General features: G+C 42.2%; 2 protein-coding genes across 2 annotated transcripts in view; one reads left to right on the plus strand and one right to left on the minus strand.

Moving 5' to 3' along the window:
- The window catches only part of LOC111233677 (serine/threonine-protein kinase Nek11-like), a 44,744-nt gene extending 31,493 nt beyond the window's left edge, over positions 1-13,251 (plus strand). The window contains exons 15-17 of the mRNA XM_022761551.1: positions 2,394-2,454; positions 9,017-9,137; positions 12,899-13,251. Coding sequence (XP_022617272.1) covers positions 2,394-2,454; positions 9,017-9,137; positions 12,899-13,115 — 399 coding nt within the window. The 3' untranslated portion in view covers positions 13,116-13,251. The remainder of the gene's footprint in view (positions 1-2,393; positions 2,455-9,016; positions 9,138-12,898) is intronic.
- Positions 13,252-15,496: 2,245 nt separating this feature from the next.
- Positions 15,497-19,501, minus strand: LOC111233663 (GTPase IMAP family member 2-like). Its single transcript, XM_022761534.1, has 2 exons — positions 19,364-19,501; positions 15,497-16,404 (listed from the first exon to the last, which is right to left on the minus strand). The coding sequence occupies exons 1-2, from the start codon at positions 19,380-19,382 to the stop codon at positions 15,716-15,718; spliced, it is 708 nt and encodes a 235-aa protein (XP_022617255.1). The 5' UTR covers positions 19,383-19,501; the 3' UTR covers positions 15,497-15,715.
- Between the last annotated feature and the right edge of the window lie 1,755 nt (positions 19,502-21,256).

A 21,256-nucleotide genomic window follows, 5' to 3' on the forward strand; every position in this document is an offset into this window, starting at 1 on the left:
ACACACACACACACACACACACACACACACACACTCTTCCAGGTCTACAGCTCAAAGACGAGTCAGATCCTATTGTTCAGTAAACAGGACCTCTGCATCCAGGTCGATCACAGTCAGTTCAGTACACCGGGCCGAGGGGCGAGTCCAATATACTATATATATATATATATATATATATATATATATANCTGCTGTGACATCATCATTTTCTTACTGTGGTCGTTAAGATTTAAATGGTGCCAACACAAATCACTGAGGAGCTGCACCGGGCAACACGACACCACGTCCTAGATGAGGAGGAGGAGAGAGGAGGAGAGGAGAGGAGAGGAGAGGAGAGGAAAGGAGGAGAGGAGAGGAGAGGAGAGGAGGAGGTGTAAGACGATGGTGAAAATGTTTGATTTGTGCTTTGTGGGTAAAAATGTTTTAGATTTAAAACCAGAAACTTAGATTTTTATAATTTTATAATTAAGTTTTCATGTTTCCTCCTCTCCACAACGAACAGAGCAGCTGATTCTAACTGTTAAAAACACTGAACAGTTTCACCTTTAACCCCCTGAACACCAAACCCTGTGGGCGGCTGGAAAAACAGGATGAAGGATGAAGAGTAGCATTTCATCAGTTTGACTTCCTGCTCACTTATTACAGTCAATGGAGAAAAACAGGAGGCAGTTTATTCTCCCAGATAATGAAAAATAATCTTCCCTGTTGTTCAGCAGCAGCAGAGCGATGCAGAGTGATACAGGGAGGGGTGGAGTCTCAGTGGGAGTAGCTCCATCTCTCTCCCTGTAATCAGGTGAGGAGAGAGCAGCAGCCTCCATCACTCCTCTCCTCCTTCACATCCCCTCAGGACTTCATCAGCTCAGTGAGAGTCAGACCCGAGGCTGCCTGACGAGGATTTTACCGCCACACAAAACGAAGAAACGACAGGATATGAGATGGAGCTGACATGTGATTGAAAGCAATGAATCAGTTTCTCTCATTCACTCACATTAGATGTAAATATATATTTTATATCATGTCGCATCAACCAGTCATTTTCTATGAAGGAGAGAAAATGACAAGAATAAATAAATGTCACTGCTGCTGCTGAGTCTCACTAAATAGTAGAGTCTGTCACACACAGCACATGGAGGATATTAAAGCTCCTCCAGTGTAAAGGTCTCTGTCCATGTGTAGTGTGATTATAGATCAGGTCTAGGTTCTATATTAATACTGTGAAAGTATCAAAGCCTCAGTCCACAGAGAAATGCACACAGCCTGTATTCAGAAACTGAGCCTTAAAACCAGCCGTCAGGACTTCTGGAACTTTGTGATGTCACAACAAAGCAGTCACCAAGCCCCGCCCACCTGGACCCACCATCCAAACCTTGCAGGATTTGGTTTCTCTGAGTGTTTTTACCTGAAATCTGCTTTATTTTTATTGGATCACTCAGAAAACAGTCAGCCAATCAGAAGAGAGGCTCAGAGCCTCCTCTCTTCTGATTGGCTCACAGACCTGTTGTTACTAGAGCTGCAGAGAGAAGCCTGAGAGAGGAGATGGTTTTTATATCTTCTGATGGATCAACACTTCAAATAAAACACAGAAGAAGAAGAAACATGGAGCTTTAAAGCCTTTAAAAAACATGGCTCATCCTCATGTCCAAGTCACAGTGTCAGACTTCCTATATCCAGTAATTTCATATTTTAGTTTAACTTTATTCAGCATCAGTGTCATGTGATCAGAACCACAGTTAATTACATGTACAGGTTTATCACCTGCTGTTAATTGTATTTGGAGCAGCAGGGAAATCAGTGACTGACTTTCAGAGGTTCACGGAGCGTCTCAGATTAATTGTAAATAAATGTCTTCATTATGAAAGTGTGACTGCAAACACTCTGTGTGTGTTCAGCAAGAAATCAAATGTATTGTGAAGGATCATGATTCTACAGCTGCAGCAGACTGGAATATAAACCAATACAACATAAACCAATACAATATATACAATAGAAATCAATACAATATATACAATATAAACCAATACAATATATACAATAGAAATCAATCAAATATCAATCAATATATACAACAGTATTGTTAAAATGAAATGAAAATATTGACAATATTTCACTGTGTCTCAGTTCAGCTTGGTCCTTCAAACGCTGCATTCAAAGACGAGGTCATCCCGTCTCTAAGGCTCTTTCTAATGAGTCCAGGAAATGCCAAACATATCCCAGAATTGAAAGATGAATGACTTTTGACTCTGCACATAAAACAGTTGGGTTCTCCTTCACGGTCTATGTGGTCTTCGGAGGTCTCGCCTTCGTAGACTGCGTCCTCCGCAGGATGTGACCCTGAACTGGGACTCAGTCAGTTCATCTGGATCTGAGGTTCTGGTTCTGGTTGTCGTTCTCAGGTCAGTGAGCTGGAGGCTATGATGAAGCACATGCAGAAAGTTCTGGAAGAGGAGCTGAGTGGTGAGTCTGACTCTACAACACTTACACACACACACACACACACACACACACACACACACACACACACACACACACACACACAGCAGGTTGGCAGTGTGTTCAATGTGTTTACACTCGGTCAATAAATGAAACAAAGAATCAGATCTATTCACAGCCTTTTAACTCTGAGGCAACCACAGCACAGGCATGATGTAATATCGATCTCACACGCACGCACGCACGCACGCACGCACGCACACACAGTAACAGCAGGATGTGAAGGACTGACACCTGATACAACAGACAAGGGTTTTGTTCTTTTTCCTCTATAATCTGGTTTCATTTCTTCACTTAAAGGAAACTTTACATTTTACAACCAGTTAGACTGAGGACAAGAACCGAGGAGACAGAGACAGAGACAGACGTACTTACATCAGGCCTGTAGCAGCTTTAGCTTTAGTGAGGAAAACAATTCAGGCCAGAAAACTGAACCAGTTCTGCCGCAGTGATATGAGGATCCTCAGAACAGTCAGCACAGTTAACATCTTTTCAGAGTGGTTTACATAGTTAGTATCTTATCAGAATGGTTAGCATAGTTAGCATCTTTTCATATTGGTTAGTGTAGTTAACATCTTTTCAGAACAGTTAGCTTAGTTAGCATCTTTTGAGAATAGTTAGCATAGCTTGCAACTTTTCATAATAGTTACTGTGGTCAGCAACTGTTCAGAATGGTGAGCGTAGTTAGCATCTTTTCAGAACGGTTGGCATAGTTATCATCTCATCTCATATCAACACAGTTAACATATTCTATTTGTTTATGTTATTTGTTAGCTTGTAACTGGCAGTGGCTGACACAGTGTTAGCGGTTGTGCTAATGCTAACTCTCTCTCTCCGTACTGACAAAGTTTCAGGTGTATTTAGCCCCGCCCTCCGTCCCCACAAGTTGACAGGATTGGTTCCTTAGGTTTGTGACGTATGAAACCCTGAATCTGTTTCTATGAGACTGTCATTGGTTCACTGCAGCTGAAGGTGGAAACACTCAGTCTTGGTGTTGATGATCATTTCATCATCATATGTCTGTATTATATAAAAACATCACATGGATGTTAGCATGTTGATTTTCATCAGAGGATCTTTGTGTTGCTATGTTTGTTGATCACCACGTCAGCCACGATTAAAATAACTGAATAAATATAATTATTATATGAAATGAATTTGGTGTGAATGTGTTTGAATTCAGGTGTAATTAGAGTCTAAGTCAGTTGAGTTCAACAGCAGGAATATGAAGTACAGACTCCATCAGCTGGACATAAAACACCCACAATGCTTTGGTGTTAATAACTCTGTCCTTCCTGTGGAGACAAATGTTAATGACTGTTTATCCCTGCAGTCTTCTCTCCGTCTCTTCTTCTCTTCTTCACTTTTATTCGTTCCTCTTTCTCCTGTCACGACCCCCCCCCCCCCCCCCCCCCCCCCCCCCCCCCGTCTGCTCAGCTCCCGTTGGCCTGGTTCAGTCACAGTGAAACCTGTTCGTCTCACTCCACTGACCTCAGAAAAAATCAAAGTGCGAACATGAGACTTTGCTGCTGTCAGAGGAAACAGTGACTTCACCTCCTGCCTCGTCTTTACACCTACAAAACCTAGAAACCTTCACTACACTATAAAAACATCAGAAACAGCTTCACCAGCAGTCGATGAGGAGCTGTCTGAATTCCGCTGGCTCTGTCTTTCATATTTAATCATTCACAGTCAGATAAGATGATTTATATTAGGTTTAGCTGCCGGTCTTGAATCTGTTGTGTTTCTATGAGCAGAAATATCAGGAATAATAAGAAATGACAACAGAGAAAATAAATAATACGTCGCCATCTTGGCAGTGCCTGACTCTGCCTACCTCCCAAAAATGGTTAAAGAGGCGGGATGTGTGTGGAGCAGAGACTTCGGTGCATGCTACCTTAATAAGTAGGGTTGCCACCTTTTATGTGAAAAAATAAGGGAACGCTTGTTAGCATCGTTAGCACAGCTGGGTGTCTTGCTCAAAGGCTGACCCAAGGCTAACTCATTTGCTGGCTGATCAGCTAGTTAACTAGCTAAGCTAATAAGCCAGGTATAGTCAGCACAGATGCTGATATATGCTAATTATTGCTAATTGAGCCCAGTCTTAAGAACTATATTTCAGAGGAATAATTGTTGACAAATAATTAAGATAAATATGTTCTTAAAGATAAAATGTCACAATAAAATCAGTTAATTTGTGTTTAAAAAAAAACTTTCCATAAGGGATTAAAAAAACATCAGACTCATGAGTCTTTGTCATGGTGTTGATAAAGTTAATTGAAATTCAAACTGGTTTGTTCACAGTGAACAAAGAGCAGGTGGTCAGCTGACACTCTAACCTCGGAAGGTGTTGAGTTGTCTGTCTTGTGTTTTCTTAGTTGCATTGGAAGTTACGATCTGTTCAGCCCTATCAGAAAGGTGAAGGGGCGGGATGTAACGGTGAACCCGTAGATGGATGCCATGGGCTAACCGAGGCTAAGGGAGACAATAACGACGTTCAGGTGAGCTGGAGGTGTAAAGCTGCAGAGAGTAATTCAGTCCAATACTTTGGTAGATACAGAGTTTAGCAACGAGTGACGGACTTTGTGAAGTATGAATAAGGTAAATGCTTTTGTGTGTGTGTTTTGCTTTGACGTGATGATGTGCGTTAAGGAGGGAGATGCTAAGCGTAATTTGCGTAGTAGCATGCTAACGGGATTTGCATTGATTTTCAATGTGCTAGCCGCTAACGTGACTGTGTAGCTAGTATTTGCTAATGTTAGCAGCTAGTTTACGCTCTCACAGACTCGGTATGAGAAGTAAATGAGCTCGTGGATGAATTAAAGGAGACTAAGGGAACCGTTAATATGCACAGTGGACCAGGAAATACTGTTTGGACCCGCTGGATGATAGAAGTCTCCCATTCAGCTATCACCCCTGTAACCTGTACCCTCATTGCCTGGTCGCCATGACAACCATCGCCCTGCGCTTCACCTTTCGCTCGTGCTACAGAACAACTGACGGATTTGTGAGTAAAAACTAACCAGTTCACGTGCTTTTATTTCCTGTGCTCGCAGCAGTAAGTGAACCGTCCATTTGTTTTGGTCATAACGCTGCCTAGCAACGACTCAGGCCTCCAACGGTCTTTTGGGTTATAAAGGACACTTTTATTTTTGGTTGCAAACTTCAGTGTGTGCGAGTGTGTGTGCCCGTGTGAAGTTGAACTTAAAGGGTAACTATTGATAAGATTGACTTGACCTGAAAACTTTTGGAAAGTGTTTATATTGTAGGGGGAAGCACTTTTAAGTGTTTTGGGTGTTATTTTATGTGTTTAAAACAATTTTATCTAACATTTAATTAAAATTTATAAATAAGTTTAAAAGGGTAAAAAAAACAATTAATTTTCTTCCCTGTTACACAGGTTAGCATGGTCAGCTGTAAATAAAAGTACCCATATAGTTATACACTAACACACTAACATATAAATAAAAATAATATATAATTTCACTCACCTGTAGAAAAAGCAGCTCAGACTTCCTCATTAATAGTTAATGAACCAACAACAAGTCACATGATGTGTCTGATATTTACATGAAGAACCACAAACAGTCACTGACTGAAGTAGCTAACAGACTAACCAACAGTGACCCCACCCACCCAAAAAAAAGCATCAAGTGAAAGGAAATAATAGAAAGGACCAGGACCCGTCCCCCCACCAGCTTCAGAGGAAATGGTTTTCTGTGTAATCCTGCTGACAAACAAACAAACAGGTGAAAACATAATCTCCTTGGCAGAGGTCATAAATCCTGAATTATCAAGACAACAGTTAAACATGGAGGATGCGTCTCTCAGAATAAAGACCTGACTCTGTCTGCAGGCGAGAGACTAATTATTCTGCCTGACTTGTTGCAGCTCTGTGACGAGGAAACATGCAGCTGAGTTATTCTACTTTAATGAAAATCATGTGTCATTTAGATGCAAATCAAACCAGCCTGTCTGAAATCTGCTGCTATCTGAATAAAACACATTTAAATTCATAGAAATTGTTCTGCATCAGTTTTGTAAAATGTTACATTAGATATGAGACTGATAATAAAGGAGGTGTTTTCTGTCTGAATATGAATGAGAACAGGTGTGTGTCTATGTATTTATTCATGAATGCACCCATGTTGTATGTATGTTCATATTTTTGCATGTATGTTCGCACATGCTGCTGGTTGCCATGGTTACAACCAAATCTTAACGGTGAAGCATCAGCTGTCAGTCGGTCTGTCGTCGAGTTGACTCGGTTTTATTCATGTGACAAATAACAAACTGGTAATTTAAAAGATGATTGTTATGAAATCAGTTCATTAATATAAAAGTCTGTCAGTTAAATTATCCCAAAATGAGCCTGAAAACAAAATATTTTCTACCTGTTTGTGAGGAGACTAATGGAGCTGAAGATCAGAGTCTTAAAAACACTCAGGTACTTGAACAGCTGTAAAAACTGCCTCAAATTAAACGGCTAATTAAACTAAATTAATCAAAATATTAACATCAACTAATGAAATTATCTTTTGATAGTTAAAAACAGAAAATCAAGAGCCTCACATTAAAATGACGAGTATGAAACTTGTCGCGTTGTGGTTTAATTTGAAGGTAATATAGAATATAAAATGCACATTTATTGATCCCGTACTTTATAAACTAAAGGAACTTGAACTTTACACGTCTGTTTCAGTCAGAGTCAAATATTGTTCTTGAGCTGATGAAATATGAATTTGAATCTTTTACTTTTTCTCTTTATATTTGAAGTTAGGGTTAGAAAGACAGAGTCCTTCTGTTCCTGGACAACGAAGGCTCCAACAGCTGGATCCTTCGTGGTCCAACATATCCCAGGATTCACTGCGTGTCGGTATTGAAAGAGTCTGAGTATTACACTGTTAAATGTCAGTATTGTGTTTCAGCTCAGTTCAACAGCTAACGGTACAACTGTTAAAACCAAGAGACTTAAGACAACAAGTTTTAGTGAGAAAAAGTTACATGTTGTCAAGGTTGCTAGGCGACAGGAGCCGCGCTTTGTAATGCAATGGACCAAAGATTCTCTATACAGAAGATAACGCATTACAGGCAGCACCAATGGTTCACATGCAGCACGTTTCATTTGCAGCACGTTCCCGTTGTATTTATTTTGTATTTTCTTTTTGAATCTGAATCGTTTATGAATTTGTAGCTTGTTTGTTATTGGAAGTGTTTAGGGCCGTTGCAGCGTGTTTGCCCTTGTCAGCCACCGTACATCTCGATGTACTGTCTACGATGGCTGTGAAGGGTTAGGGTTAGTTCGTAGACCACGTCCGTCTGAAGGAGGAGACCCTTGAACTGGGACACCGCTGATCAGTAATTGGCTGTGCCTCCCTCATGTCCTGCAGAGACCAGCACATGTTCATACGTGAGGAAGTCGATCAGTTAAACAAGCGAGTAACGTACAACACACAGACCCTCCTCTGTGTTTTACTGACAGCTGCTGCTCCAGGTTACGACATGCAGAGTCCTGATGATCAGCTGTTGAGGATTCATTGCTCCCTGGAGGAGCCTCAGTAACAGACCACAGCTCAGCAGCCATAAACAGACATTAAATCCTCTGATATTTAGCTCGGAGTAAATGGACAAAAGACCTGGAGCAGCTCCTAGGTCGTTACACTGATTTACTGTCCAGTCATTGGCTGTTTGTGCTGCGCCGCTGTGTCTGACTGAAGACTGAAGATAAAGAGCAGCAGGTTTGTTTTAATTCAGCTGATCAGGTTGAAACTGTGAGAGGATCCAAGTCAGACTGAAGGTAAAGGAAGTGGCAGAATATCTGAGGCACTACAACAATGATATGAACTAGAAATCAGGAAAATGTTTGTGAGGCTGCTGTTAAAAAATATTTGAAATAGTTTAAATATAGTTGCACTGTAACGAATGAAAGCAGTTGAAGTGTGTCAGAGAATCTGGTTTACTGATCCCTAAAGCTCTGTGAGGTCATCAGCTCGTTAACATTTAGAGCTCGTTAACATTCAGAGCTTGTTACAGCTCAGACTTTTTTATAATTAAGAGTGTCATTAGGATTCAAAGACGTTCAGACTCAACGAACCTGTTGAGACTTAAAATGTAACTGAAGCGTCTCGTGTGAAGTTCAGCTCCGCTTTAATTTTCATGATGTTCTCAGATCACAGAGCTCATTTTTAGTTTTATTTTATAACAGTTTGGAAAAGCCAGAGTGTGTGTGTGTGTGTGTGTGTGTGTGTGTGTGTGTGTGTGTGTGTGTGTGTGTGTGTGTGAGAGAGAGGCAGAGATGGACAAATGATGTGTGTTTAAATCCTGCCATTATAATCCCATTAGATCACCTCCACAGACTGTTATTAATGGAGTCAGGGCTACTCATACAGAGAGGAGGAGGGAGGAGAACACACCACCACCTGAGTTTAGCTGAAACTAAATCTAATGCTGGGGATGATGATATTTAATATTCTGTCTCCAGTGTTTCTCACCGTTCTTTGTTCTGTGGTTTTTCTCTTTGAACCAGGAGATCCAGTGGAGCCTGAGGCCCCCCAGACCCCCCAGGGGCCCCGGAGCCCCCAGACCCCCCAGGGGCCCCAGATGATCAACAGCAGCCTGCTGGAGACCAGAATCCAACACCTGAGAGAGTGAGTGTGAGTTTGCAGAGCTGGTCCTCTGCAGTGGGTCTTAGGATGAGTCCAGGACTGTGGACAGATCGTTTAAACCAGGACTCTTCATATCCCACAACAACAGCCTGGAAACACAGAGAGGTTTTATATCCACAGATGAGTGGCTTTGAAGCTCAGAGTGAGCTGCTCTGTCGTCACCATCTTGACAGTACCTGACTCCGCCCCTAACTCGTAGCTAATGCAAAAATGGTCAGAGAGGAGGGGCGTGTGTCGAGCTGAGACTTCGGTGCATGTGCCTGTCACTCAAAGAGGCCACGCCCTCAATCCTCCGCCTTAATAAAATGTAAACAGGTGAGTTATATAAACAGGTGTCATGAAGGAGGAAATTAACTCTAGAGACCAAAACAGTTTTTGTACCAGGCTGTAAACATGTTTATTTCTGCTGTAAAGTTGGACATTTTAACATGGGAGTCTATGGAGACTGACTCACTGTTGGAGCCAGACTCTAGTGGTCATTAGAGGAACTGCAGGTTGTTGGCTTCATGTTTCAGCCTCTGAGACTCAAACCCACTGTGGCTCATATGAAAGGAGTCACTTGTACGTTTAGCTATTAGTTTAGCTATAGCTAACGTTAGCATTAGCAGGTGTTTACTCACCAGTCTAGAGGTACTTCATCCCTTCACTCACCAACATCTGTCACCAAGGTTGCCTCTCATCTACGTCATGTCTCTTCTACTGAAGACCGTTAGCATGCTAACCAGTAGCGACGTCAGCGCTCACTTGTCCAGAGTTCATTCATGTATCTCACAGTCATGTCCAATCACACCCGTAGGACGTCTGTCCGTCTGTCTCAGTGAACAGAGGAACGTCAGTGTTACTCTCAGGATCCGACCTCGTTGTGAAGCTACAGGCGACGACTGAGCGACGGTTCCTGGTGTATAAACTGTAAATTCAGATGGATAGACACAGTCACTGACAGACAACAACAACGTGAACAGATTATATTTGTGTCTGTTAACAGCACCTGAGGAATTAACACGATGCATCAAACTCACTCTGCTGCTGTCAGAGGTCTGATTTATTCTTAGTAACTGAACCAAGTTTCCCTCCAGATGTTTCTGCTCAGTCTTTGACGTAGTTGAGTTTATTGTGAATCTGCTGTTTACACCTGCGGAAACACCTGCATGTTGCTCTGAGGACACGTCTCCACACGTTTTAATGAAATATATATTATAATCAGATGGAAGCTGCATTGTTGTCATGATATTTATAGTGTTCCTGTTTACTGATATTTACACAGAGTTTTGATTTGTTTTTTTATACTAGTAATGTATTATTAGTCTTTAAGATTTGCATTCATATCTCTAATTATTGTTGTTGCTGTTGTTTCTGAGATATATCTATATACATATATATTTTCCCATATTAGAAGAACTAATGACGTCTGCACTGTTTCACCTGTCCCCGTGATTCTCCTCCTCGCAAACTTTCTTTTTAAAATCATCTGTGATTTGAGACATTTCTGCAAAAAACCCCAAAACATACATGATGGGATGTAACGTTAATTTAGGGAAACTTTTCAAGAGGCTGGGTGTGCTTGGGTATAAAACGTAATATTCATCTCCTGTTTAAAGAGACGCAAAATCAGGTCGCCGCCTCCTTCTGCAGGTAGAAAATCCAGTGCCTTCGTATTCTTCTTCTTTGGTTATTTCGGATGGCTCTGCCTGATGCATGGATTATGATTCAGCTGCAATTGCAGTTACAAACGACAAATCCACCGAGTAACGAGAAAACAAGTACTAGAATTTTGTCAGGAGGCGGCACGAAGTTTGGAAGAGGCGGTCACATCCCAATTCTCTGCAGGAAAAACCCTGGTGTATGTATTTATATGTGTGTGTGTGTGTGTGTGTGTGTGTGTGTATATATATATATATATATATATATATATTCTGTGTAAAGTAATCAAAGTTACATTATCAACTATCAGCTAAAAATCTAAAGAATTATTTAAATGACCATTAGATGCAAATTTGTAAAACAACAAATCCACATTGTGTAGGTTTCTATGGTAACAAACAAAAACAGTGTAAATACAGTAGAGGAATATTGATATATGAAGGTGTTTTGATTTCTCTGTGGCAGGAATTTAAACTTCTGGATACTGTAAAAATCAAATGAAGCTTGAATCTTTAGAAGAGACATGAAAAATAAACAAATAAATAATCGAACCCACATGAAATCAAAGCCTGTCAAATTTAACGAGTTGTAGATCTTAAAAAAACTATAAATCGTAAAATATCAAACAAATGACGACTTTCCCTCATAACTCCACCAATAACAATGATGAATTATAAATGTTGACGCAGGAGAGATGGAAAACAAACAGACGAACATCTGGATGAAATCATCACAAACAAACAGCTGCTCAGAAAAGTCAGACACGTTGTGATGTTGATCGTTAACAGGTTAATTAAAAGATGCAGCAGAAGAAGAGACAGAGGTTCATTTCTCTCTGATTAACATAATGACCCAGTGATCTCGTTATCAGATGAGTCATGAGATCACTGTAGTTCATGAGAACAGGCTCCACACAGTCTGTAACGTTCCTACAGGAACCTGTTCTGACGCTCTTCCCCTTCCTCTTCCTCTTCCTCCTCCTCAGTTTGTTCTGCAGGAGGAGATTTCATCAGAGTGGAAACGTTTGTGAGGAGAAATGAAAAACACGGAGAAATCAATAAATCATCAGTTCTGAGAATGATGACGGCCTGAAGTCGTGTTTTCTCACACAGAGTCAAACGTTGTGAAACACGATAAAATGTGTGAACCTGAACACAACACTGAGCAGGTGAACTGCTGCTCACAGATAAAGGTTAGCTAATCAATGACGATGATGATGAAACGAGTGGAACCAGATGTTGGTTTTACTTTCATGGATTTTCTAGATCAGATGGAAACGTGAAGTCAGAGACGACAGGAGAGAAAACAGCTGACTGCTGACAGCAGCTGAAACACAGAGGCAAACACCTGTGACGGAGCGAGAGACACAGGAAGGAAGTCGGACGTCCTCAGCTCCACCTTGTCAGTCATAAAACCTCGTGGGGGAGGGGGAGGGGACATGGAGTCAAACAGCAGAAACATCCTCAGAGATCAAAGTGGCTGAAGATCTGTCATGTTCAGCAGAGGGAGGAGCCTCTTGTGTAAAAACAACCACACAGACATCCTGCTTCCTGCTGCCAGTCATGTGACCTGCTGCTTCAGTACAGGTCACATGACTAAACCAGACTACCTGCTGCTCCACTGGAGTTCATCTAAAATGTCTGTCTCTCTGTCTGTCTGTCTGTCTGGGTTTCTCTCTCTCTCTCTCTCTCTCTGTCTCTGTCTGTCTCTCTCTCTCTCTCTGTGTGTGTCTCTCTGTGTCTCTGTCTGTCTGTCTCTCTCTCTCTCTTTCTGCCTGTGTGTGTCTCTGTCTGTCTCTCTCTCTGTCTGTCTGTCTCTCTGTCTCTCTGTCTGCCTGTGTGTGTGGCACAGATGTTGAACAACATTACAGGAACAAGACTCGTCCATGTCTTACATCTGATTTCTAGTTTCTATTTCTCAGTGAAATAATCAGTGTTGGTTTAAAGTGAGACTGGTGATGAAGCAGATTCATGTTTCATGTTCATGTGTGAGAGCTGGAGCTGTGAGATGATCAGAGCAGTGAAAGGTTTTAATTGTCTGAACGTCACCTGAGGAAGATCAGTGACTTTTAAACCACTCACCTGCGTCTGTCCTCCCTGCAGGTCTGCCTGTCGCCGCCTCGGCTCAGACGTCTTCCAGCAGCTGTATGAGAACCTGAAGGAGGCCAGGCGGCGGCGGGAGGTTGAGGATGAGGACAGCGTCACCGAGGACGCTCCAGAGGATGAACCTGATGTGGGCTTCCAGGTGGACCAGCTGCTGTTCCTCGAGGGAGAGCTGCAGAGAGTGAGACGGCTGCAGGAGTACACACCCCCAGTCTGAAAAACTTTATTTAAACAACTCATCATCACAAAGAACATTTCTTACTTTACAGGTAAACTGATCAGAGCTTTCTGTATGTGCTAGAAGAATTACATTAAACATTTACAAGGGAAGTGAATGAATTTTTCCCCTGAAGTCGAAGCTGAAATAAAGAGATTTGGAGTGACGGTGTTTCCTGCTGCTGATGAAAGACTCCACCTGTCTGATCCGAGTCCTGACAATACGAGGAAGCTTACTGCTGAGATCAGACACACTCACAGAACCAGGGTGTGTGTGTGTGTGTGTGTGTGTGTGTGTGTGTGTGTGTGAGCGTGAGCGTGTGCGTGTGCGTGTGCGTGTGTGTGTGAGCGTGAGCGTGTGTGTGTGAGCGCGTGCCCGCGCTGCCTCTTGGTATCAGGATCTTTGTCTCCTGACGTTCACATGAACATCATCAGGGACTCCAAGCAGCTGGATCTGTTGCAGCTGGAGTCAGAACATCTGGATGTGATCTCAGTCCACAGCTGTCACTTTAACGTGTTCAGGTGTTTGAGATGAGAGACGATATATTGAAACGCGATGTTATTTTGATAAACGGGACTTCACTGCCTCTGAATGCATCACAGCTGACTCAGGTGTCAGTCATGCAGATGTAAATCAAAGCAGCTGTTTACAGTAACATTTCACTCTGTGTGAAGCTGTAAATATAATTTGATGCTTCAGTTTTCTTCAGTTTTACCTGCAGATGAAAAACACCATGTCGTCTCTGACCTCTCCCTCCTCTTTATAACTCGTTATTTCCTTATTTAGATGTGACACTAAACACTAATAAAACATCTGTAAACTCAGTGTTTCCGTCACTGTTAGCATCTTTTCAGATGAACAGATATTGTAGTTAGCATCAGAACAATTAGCTAGTTAGATTGTTTTCGTAAGGGTTAGCTAATCAATATCTTTTCACAATGGTTCGCTAGTTAGCATCTTTTCAGAACTGTTAGCTAGTTAGCATCTTTTCAGAACGTATAGCCAGTTAGCATCAGAGCAGTTAGTGAAGTTAGCATTTTTTCAGAACTTAAGCCAGTTAGCATCTCTTCATAACGGTTAACTAGTCAGCATCTTTTCTGAACTGTTTGCTAGTTAGCATCTTTTCAGAACGGTTAGCTAGTTAGCATTTTAGCAGGACAGTAAGTTAGTAAGCATCATTTCAGAAATGTTAGCTAGTTAGCATCTTTTCAGAACTTGTAGCACAGTTAGCATCTTTTCCGAACAGTCTGTGTAGTTAGCATTGTTTCAGAACAGTTAGCATAGTTAGCGTTTTTTATTTGTTGATGTTGTTTGTTTGCTTGTAACTGGCAGTGGCTGACACAGTGTTAGCAGTTGTGCTAATGCTAACTCTCTCTCTCTCTACTGACAAGGTTTCAGGTGTATTTAGCCCCGCCCCCACAAGCTTACAGGATTGGTTCCTGAGTTTTGTGACATATGAAACCCTGAATCTGTGTTTATGAGACTGTCATCGGTTCACTGCAGTTCAAGGTGGAAACACTCAGTCATGGAGTTGATGATTATTCCATCATCATGTGTCTGTATTTTATAAAAACATCACATGGATGCTAACATGTTGATTTTCATCAGAGGATCTTTAACTTGTTAAATTAGCCTTGTTTGGCTCGACAGCATCTTTCTGCTCAGGCTGAAGTTCAGCTGCTCTCATGATGTTAAAACACTTTGTTTTTTGTGTGTGACATCTTCACATGAGTCAATCCTCCAGATAAATCCTGACCCCGATTATTTCTTCTGCCCCAGAAGAGTTTGGTTTCACCTTTTACTTGGTGAGGTCAGAATTTAAACTACGTGAAAAGAGGATCCATCCCGTCAACGCTTCAGGCTGTTGCTGGTGTAATGGGGTGGGGGATATTTTCTCAGGACACTTTGGCCCCTCAGCACCAACTGAGCATCGTTTAAACGCCACAGCCTACCTGAGTGTTGTTGCTGACCATGTCCGTCCCTTTATGACCACAGCATACCCGACTTCTGATGGCGTCTTCCAGCAGGATGACAAGCACGTCACAAAGCTCACATCATCTCACTCCAATAGAGCAGCTTTGAGATGTGGTGGACGAGCAGCCAACAAATCTGCAGCAGCTGCCCGATGCTGTCACGTCAATCTGGACCAGAACCTCTGAGGAATGAGTCCAGAACCTGTTGAATCTGTGTCACGAAGGATTAAGACAGTTGTGAAAGAAAAGGGTCAAGCCGGTAGAAGGTGTCCCAGTGTATAAAACTATAGAACAGAATTACAGTAGAAAGTTTGTTTCAGAAACAGCTTCATCATCTGAACTTTAGAAGAACGTAGACTAACAGTGAGCGGGTTTTACATTTTTATTCATCTTGAACATTTAAAACAGTTGATACATTTAAACTTGATTTGGTTGGTTAAATGAACATATACATCATTCAGGAACAGCCCCTCAACATGTCTGTGCACGTCTCTGACTACATGCATGTTAAAGTTACATAATGAACTGATCTCACTTGTAGGAGAGGGGAACTCAAAATGGTGGGTGGTCTGTTCAGGCTGACATGAGAGAAAAACTATTTACTTCTGTATATTGATTCATCTCATTCTATGTGGCTCTCAACCATCTGTAGAAGTTACTGATGGTGTTAAAAAACCAACGGCACCGTTCGCAAATCATCCAAACTCTGATCATTAGATTCAATAACCAAGATCTTTTCTCATAAATCAATCGTCCTCCCTCAGAGACTGAATCTATTTTGTCAAACAGCTCTTTGACCTGATCCCTGTCCTCCATGTTTTTGTTGTTGAACACCTGGTACTGGCCGCTGCAGTTCTTCAGCAGCTCTTGCAGGTTCTTGTCTTCTCTGATGAACTGAACAATGTCCATGTCTTCCAGTCGGTCTCCGTAGGTGAACAGCACCACGGTGTGTTCAGAGACATTAGGACTCAGCATCTTCTCCAGAGTCTTCAGACCTTTCTGTTCCTGTTCAGTGAATCTTCCGAGCTGGATGGTGAGGAGGAAGACGTGAGGACCTGGAGAGCTCAGCTTTAGTGCTTCTTCCAGCTGTGCCTTCACCTGCTCCTCAGACAGCTGAGAGCTGAAGAGTCCGGGGGTGTCGACCACAGAGACTCTGCGACCCTGAACATCACCTTCTCTCTTCTCACAGCTCAGCGTCAGAGGTGAGGAACTGATCTTACAGTCGAACTCCTTCTTTTCCAGGATGGTGTTTCCTGCTGAGCTCTTCCCCACTCTCTCCTGCCCCACCAGCACCACCCTCAGGTCAGAGCTACACCCTGAAAACAACACAGGTGATTAGACATGTCAGTGTGAGATACCACCTGACCACCAGGAGTCAGAGCACTGTACTTTCAACACATCAACAGTCATTCATCCATAATGTTCCAGCCTGTTACTTAAATAACTGTGGTGATCAATAATGACCCAGAGTCAGATTTTCATCTGAAACATTTATGTTTATTAAAGTGTTAGAAGACAGATGAATCACATGGGGATATATGAACCAGCACCTCACTTCATTCTTCACATCACCTGATCTAACCTATAATAACCTAACTTTATTAAAACATTTGTTTCCTCTTTTTGATTAATGCATAATTCAATAAAACAAGTGCAGAGTGTCTGGAGTCTGTTACAGCTTCTATTACACAGTATGACATGTAGATTGTTTTACATCAAAGAGTTAGAAAGTGTCCCATTAATGACATGATGAATAATCAATAATGATTAATGAAGATACTCATGATCTATGAAAAGCAGAAAAAATAAACGTGATCAAATAAAAGATTAAACTGTTACCATGACGATTCCCTGTTATGAGCTGCAGCTAATAGATCATTAATATTGAATATCACTGTATGATGCAGGCCTTCTTCACTACCACAGCTGCAGCTCCTGCTACAGCTCCCACTGCAGCTCCCACTGCAGCTCCAACATCAGCTCCAACAGCAGCTCCAGCAGCAGCTCCAGTACCAGCGCCCATTAGAACCGCCTTAAGAAACGAATTGTCTTCCTCTGCCTGTCTTCTTGTTTTTGCGCAAGCAATATCTGGATTTTCTCTCTTCAGATGTTCCATTTCTTCTCTTATGGCTCTCTCAGCTGCTTGGAACATTTCATTGGTGTAGCAGCTTCCTCCATTTATCTGAACAATAATGTTGATCTTTGTCACCAGCTCAGTAACTTGATGGAGATCCTTGTCTCTGTTGTTGAACACATGGTAACCTCCATCACACTGTCTGATGATCTCACGGAGAGGCTGATTCTGACTAATGAATGTCTCTATGGAGACTCCCGCCTCCTTCAGGTCGTCTCCATGGGTGAACAAGGCCATAGTGTAGTTTCTTAACTTTTCTCCAAACATCTCCTGAAGGATTTTCACTGTTTCTTGTTCTTCTTTTGTGAATCTGTTCAGCTGGATCACGATCAGGATCACATGAGGACCAGGAGCAGCAAGTGAGATGGCTTTAGCGATCTCTCTGCTCACCTCCTTGTTAGATTTCCTTGTGTCAAACAGACCTGGAGTATCAACAACAGCCAGTCTTCGACCAGCAACATTTCCTGTTTCCTTCTGACACGTTGTTGTCAGTGAGGACGGAGACAGCTGAGATTTAAAAGCCCTCCTCCCTAAGATGGTGTTTCCTGCTGCGCTCTTCCCGACTCCAGTTTTCCCAACAAGTACAATCCTAAAGTCTGATGGTTCCTTTGCCTCTGTTGGAGAATTTCAAAAGACATTACTGATGTTGTAAAGGACAAACTTTAATTCACAATTATCCCACTGTGTCTCTGTCGGCATCACTCTCATAAAACCCTGAAACAACCAGGTGTTACCTTCAAGGCCCAAACTGAGCGACAGAGCAGATGAACAGTCACAGCCACAGTAACGTGCTGCTGGGACGTACCAGCAGAAATATAAGAATTAATATTAAAGACACACATTATGTGTCTGTATGTCAGGTGTAAACCACACAATGAAAATGTTGTGTAAATGAAATGATGTTTTCAGCAGGTGGCGCTGTGAACATGACATCATAGTAACAGATGTCTTCAGTGTGTGACTGTCATCAAACATGTGAGGTTTGAGGCTGTATATCATAATTACAGCAACTTCCTGTTTCACCAGAGCCACGCCGTTTGACGTTCCACAAAGAAACATCATGAAGATGAAGGTGTTCAGAATTATCTGATCAAGTCTGGGACAGATAGAACAAGGTGTAATAGAGTTTTAATAACTTCCTGTTGCAAAATTCACCAGAGCCACGCCCTTAAATGAAAACTCATGATTTTCACAATTAATCATTATCAAGGTCTGAAGTATTTTCTGACCAAGTTTGAAGTGGCTCCTCTGGGTCTGACACTGTAAGTCAATAGATCTACAGTATCACTGCTCATCGTTAGGGCACGAGTGGATCTGACTAATTACATGTGTGAATTCCATTAAATCAACATGTTGTTCAGATTCTTTTGTCTTTCAGCTGCAGCCCCATCAGTGAGAATCAAACCAGCAAATGAAAAATATAAAAACATAATTCAAATGAACCGCTGTTGTGACCCTGAAACTCTGATTTAACTCTGAAGCAGATGATTTTAATCATGAGACGTCTGGATCTGAAGTTATCGGAGAATCAAGCTGAGGAAATGTTCGACAGCTCAGCTCCACCTGTCCTGAGTCTGCAGTCACCTGTCTCTGCTCTGTAGTCATCACTGTGGTCTGGCGCAGGGTCCCGCCCACAGCACCATCTGATTGGTTAACATCACGAGAAACAGCCTATCACGCTAAAGGCCGCCCTGAACACAGACGGTCACAGACTGGAGCCGGAGCTGAGTGTCGGAGGTGAAACAGTAGACATCCCTGAGGCTGTAATAAACATCTCAATCCTCTACAGTGAAGTTACAGCAACACCACACTCTGATGAACAAGTTCACCTGTTGATTATATAGCAGGGTTTTCCCCTCGCGCCGAACGGCCGGACATTAAAGCATTTCCATCCGGCTACTCTTTCCCTCCTGACGTCATGTGTCTGTCGGAGAAACGTGGATTTCTAACGTGAAACTACGTTATTGTGTTTTTACTGTTTTGATCAGGTCCGATCTCTGCGGAGCAGTTTTTACAACGACCCCAACTCTACATCCGGTCTGTGTGTGTGTGTGTGTGTCAGCGCCAACACACGCACACACACACACACAGTCACACAAAGAGTTTTTCTAAATAATAATAAGATTCATAAATGAATTTACCAAGCTGAAGATATGCCATATCTGTCTTTTACAGGCGGAGGATGTTTCGAGTCTTGTTGCTGCTGAAGTTCAGTTGGTGAATAAGTTCAGTTTCATTTCTTCTCTTTTATAGTCTGTTTCCTCCCTCCCACACACACACACACAGACACACACACACTCACACATCTCCACATACAGATTCAGAATCGGAGTCACCTACGTGTGGTTGTTTATAGGACGAACATGAGCATAATGAAACGAGCCATAAACACGGATGTGTACGTGTGTTACATGAGTTTTCAGACATGCAGCTCATTTTAAATACTGTCTCATCAGTTTTCACCAGATTAGCTCTGCAGTGGAATAAATGGGACTCAAAATTGAAAATGTTGAAAATGAAAATGTAGATGAAATAGTTAAAATATTCCTGTGCAGGATTAAAGGATTTAAAACTGGAGAGTCCACAATTTGATTAAAACCCAAGAAGAAGAAGGGAGTCTTTAAAGTCCAAGTTGAAACCAGGGAAATAAATACATGACGTGTCTGTGCAGCCCTCCTCCCCCTGGAGTCACGTCCTCTGTGCTTTACAGCAAACAGCTTTTCCTCCACTGTAAATATAAATCCTTCACTCACAACAAGTGGATGTCAGATCATGTGCACTGAAACATTTGTGGCACGTTACTGTGGTGATCTCTGTTTAAATGACCTGTATCAGACTGAGGACACATCAGACGATGACAGATCAATAATCACCTCATGTTTCTCACAGATGGAACATTTCTGCTGTAAATCATTTAGTAGATTCTGTGAACCCGACCCTTCCTCTCCAGGTCGAGGTATTGATTTACTATATTACTATGGTCCGCTAATCAGTCTAGCTTGATATGAAAAAATAAAACTAAGGGTCATGCCTCTCATGAACTTAGAGACATTTAACTCAGAGCCATTGAGTTTCAGTGTTGCCTCAATCAGACCTGAGTGGTTTCATATTTATATTACTCACCTGTGTTGGCTGCTGCAACCCACTCCTCACCTGCACTCTGGGCTGGCCGCCCACAGAGACACTTGTGTTAGCTGATGCTAACAACAAGCTGCTCTCTCAAAGTTGACAATGAAAACCTCCAGAGCAAATGGACTGAAAAGTATGTATTTACTTTTCCAGCTGCAATGAGCAGTAAACCTGTGTGTTCATTGTGCAGCGAATCCATTGCTGTGATGAAAGAGTACAATGTGAAGAGACACTACAAGTTGAATCATGGCTCATTTTCTGGCAGTTTTCCCGAGGGCTCGGAGGAACGGAGGAGGAAAGTAAACGGACTGTTAGCATCTTTTCAACTAAGTCAGTGTTCCCTTGGTCGCTTTTGCCCAGAACAAGAAAGAGCCATGAGAGCATCTCTGTGTGTAGCATGGACACTAACCAGACAGAAGAGGCCCTTTACAGAGTCGGAGACTGTTAAAGATTGCATGCTAATGTTAGCCTGGTGGAGACTCTGAATCATCATCCCTCTGACGAGACGCACCTGTACAGGTGTTTGTAACTCTCAGCTGCTAACCTGTCGCAGCTTAGAGACAGAGTGTTTGGAGCAGCTTCAGCTCAGCAGTGATTTCTGTTTAAAAACAAACAATTAACAATTAAACTTTCCAACTTCCTCTCCTCCCTCTGCTCGCGCTCAGCGGGGAATTACATCACGTTAAAAGTTTCTCTTTTAGTCGTGGGGTCTGTGGGGAGGAGGGTCTCTGCCACGGCTCTGTGGAGCTCAGCGGGTTCAGAGCAGAGAGGTTGGAGGTTTAAATACCACTTGGAGCTGGTTCAGATGAATGATAATAATCAACAGGAAGTAGGAGCTGACAGGAACACGACACAGAGACTGTGTTCATCACACATTTCCCTGTTCTCCCCTGTATGTGTGGGCG

The sequence above is a fragment of the Seriola dumerili genome, unplaced genomic scaffold, assembly GCF_002260705.1.
Source record: "Seriola dumerili isolate Sdu_G_001 unplaced genomic scaffold, Sdu_1.0 BDQW01000415.1, whole genome shotgun sequence".
In the NCBI taxonomy this organism is placed as follows: domain Eukaryota; kingdom Metazoa; phylum Chordata; class Actinopteri; order Carangiformes; family Carangidae; genus Seriola; species Seriola dumerili.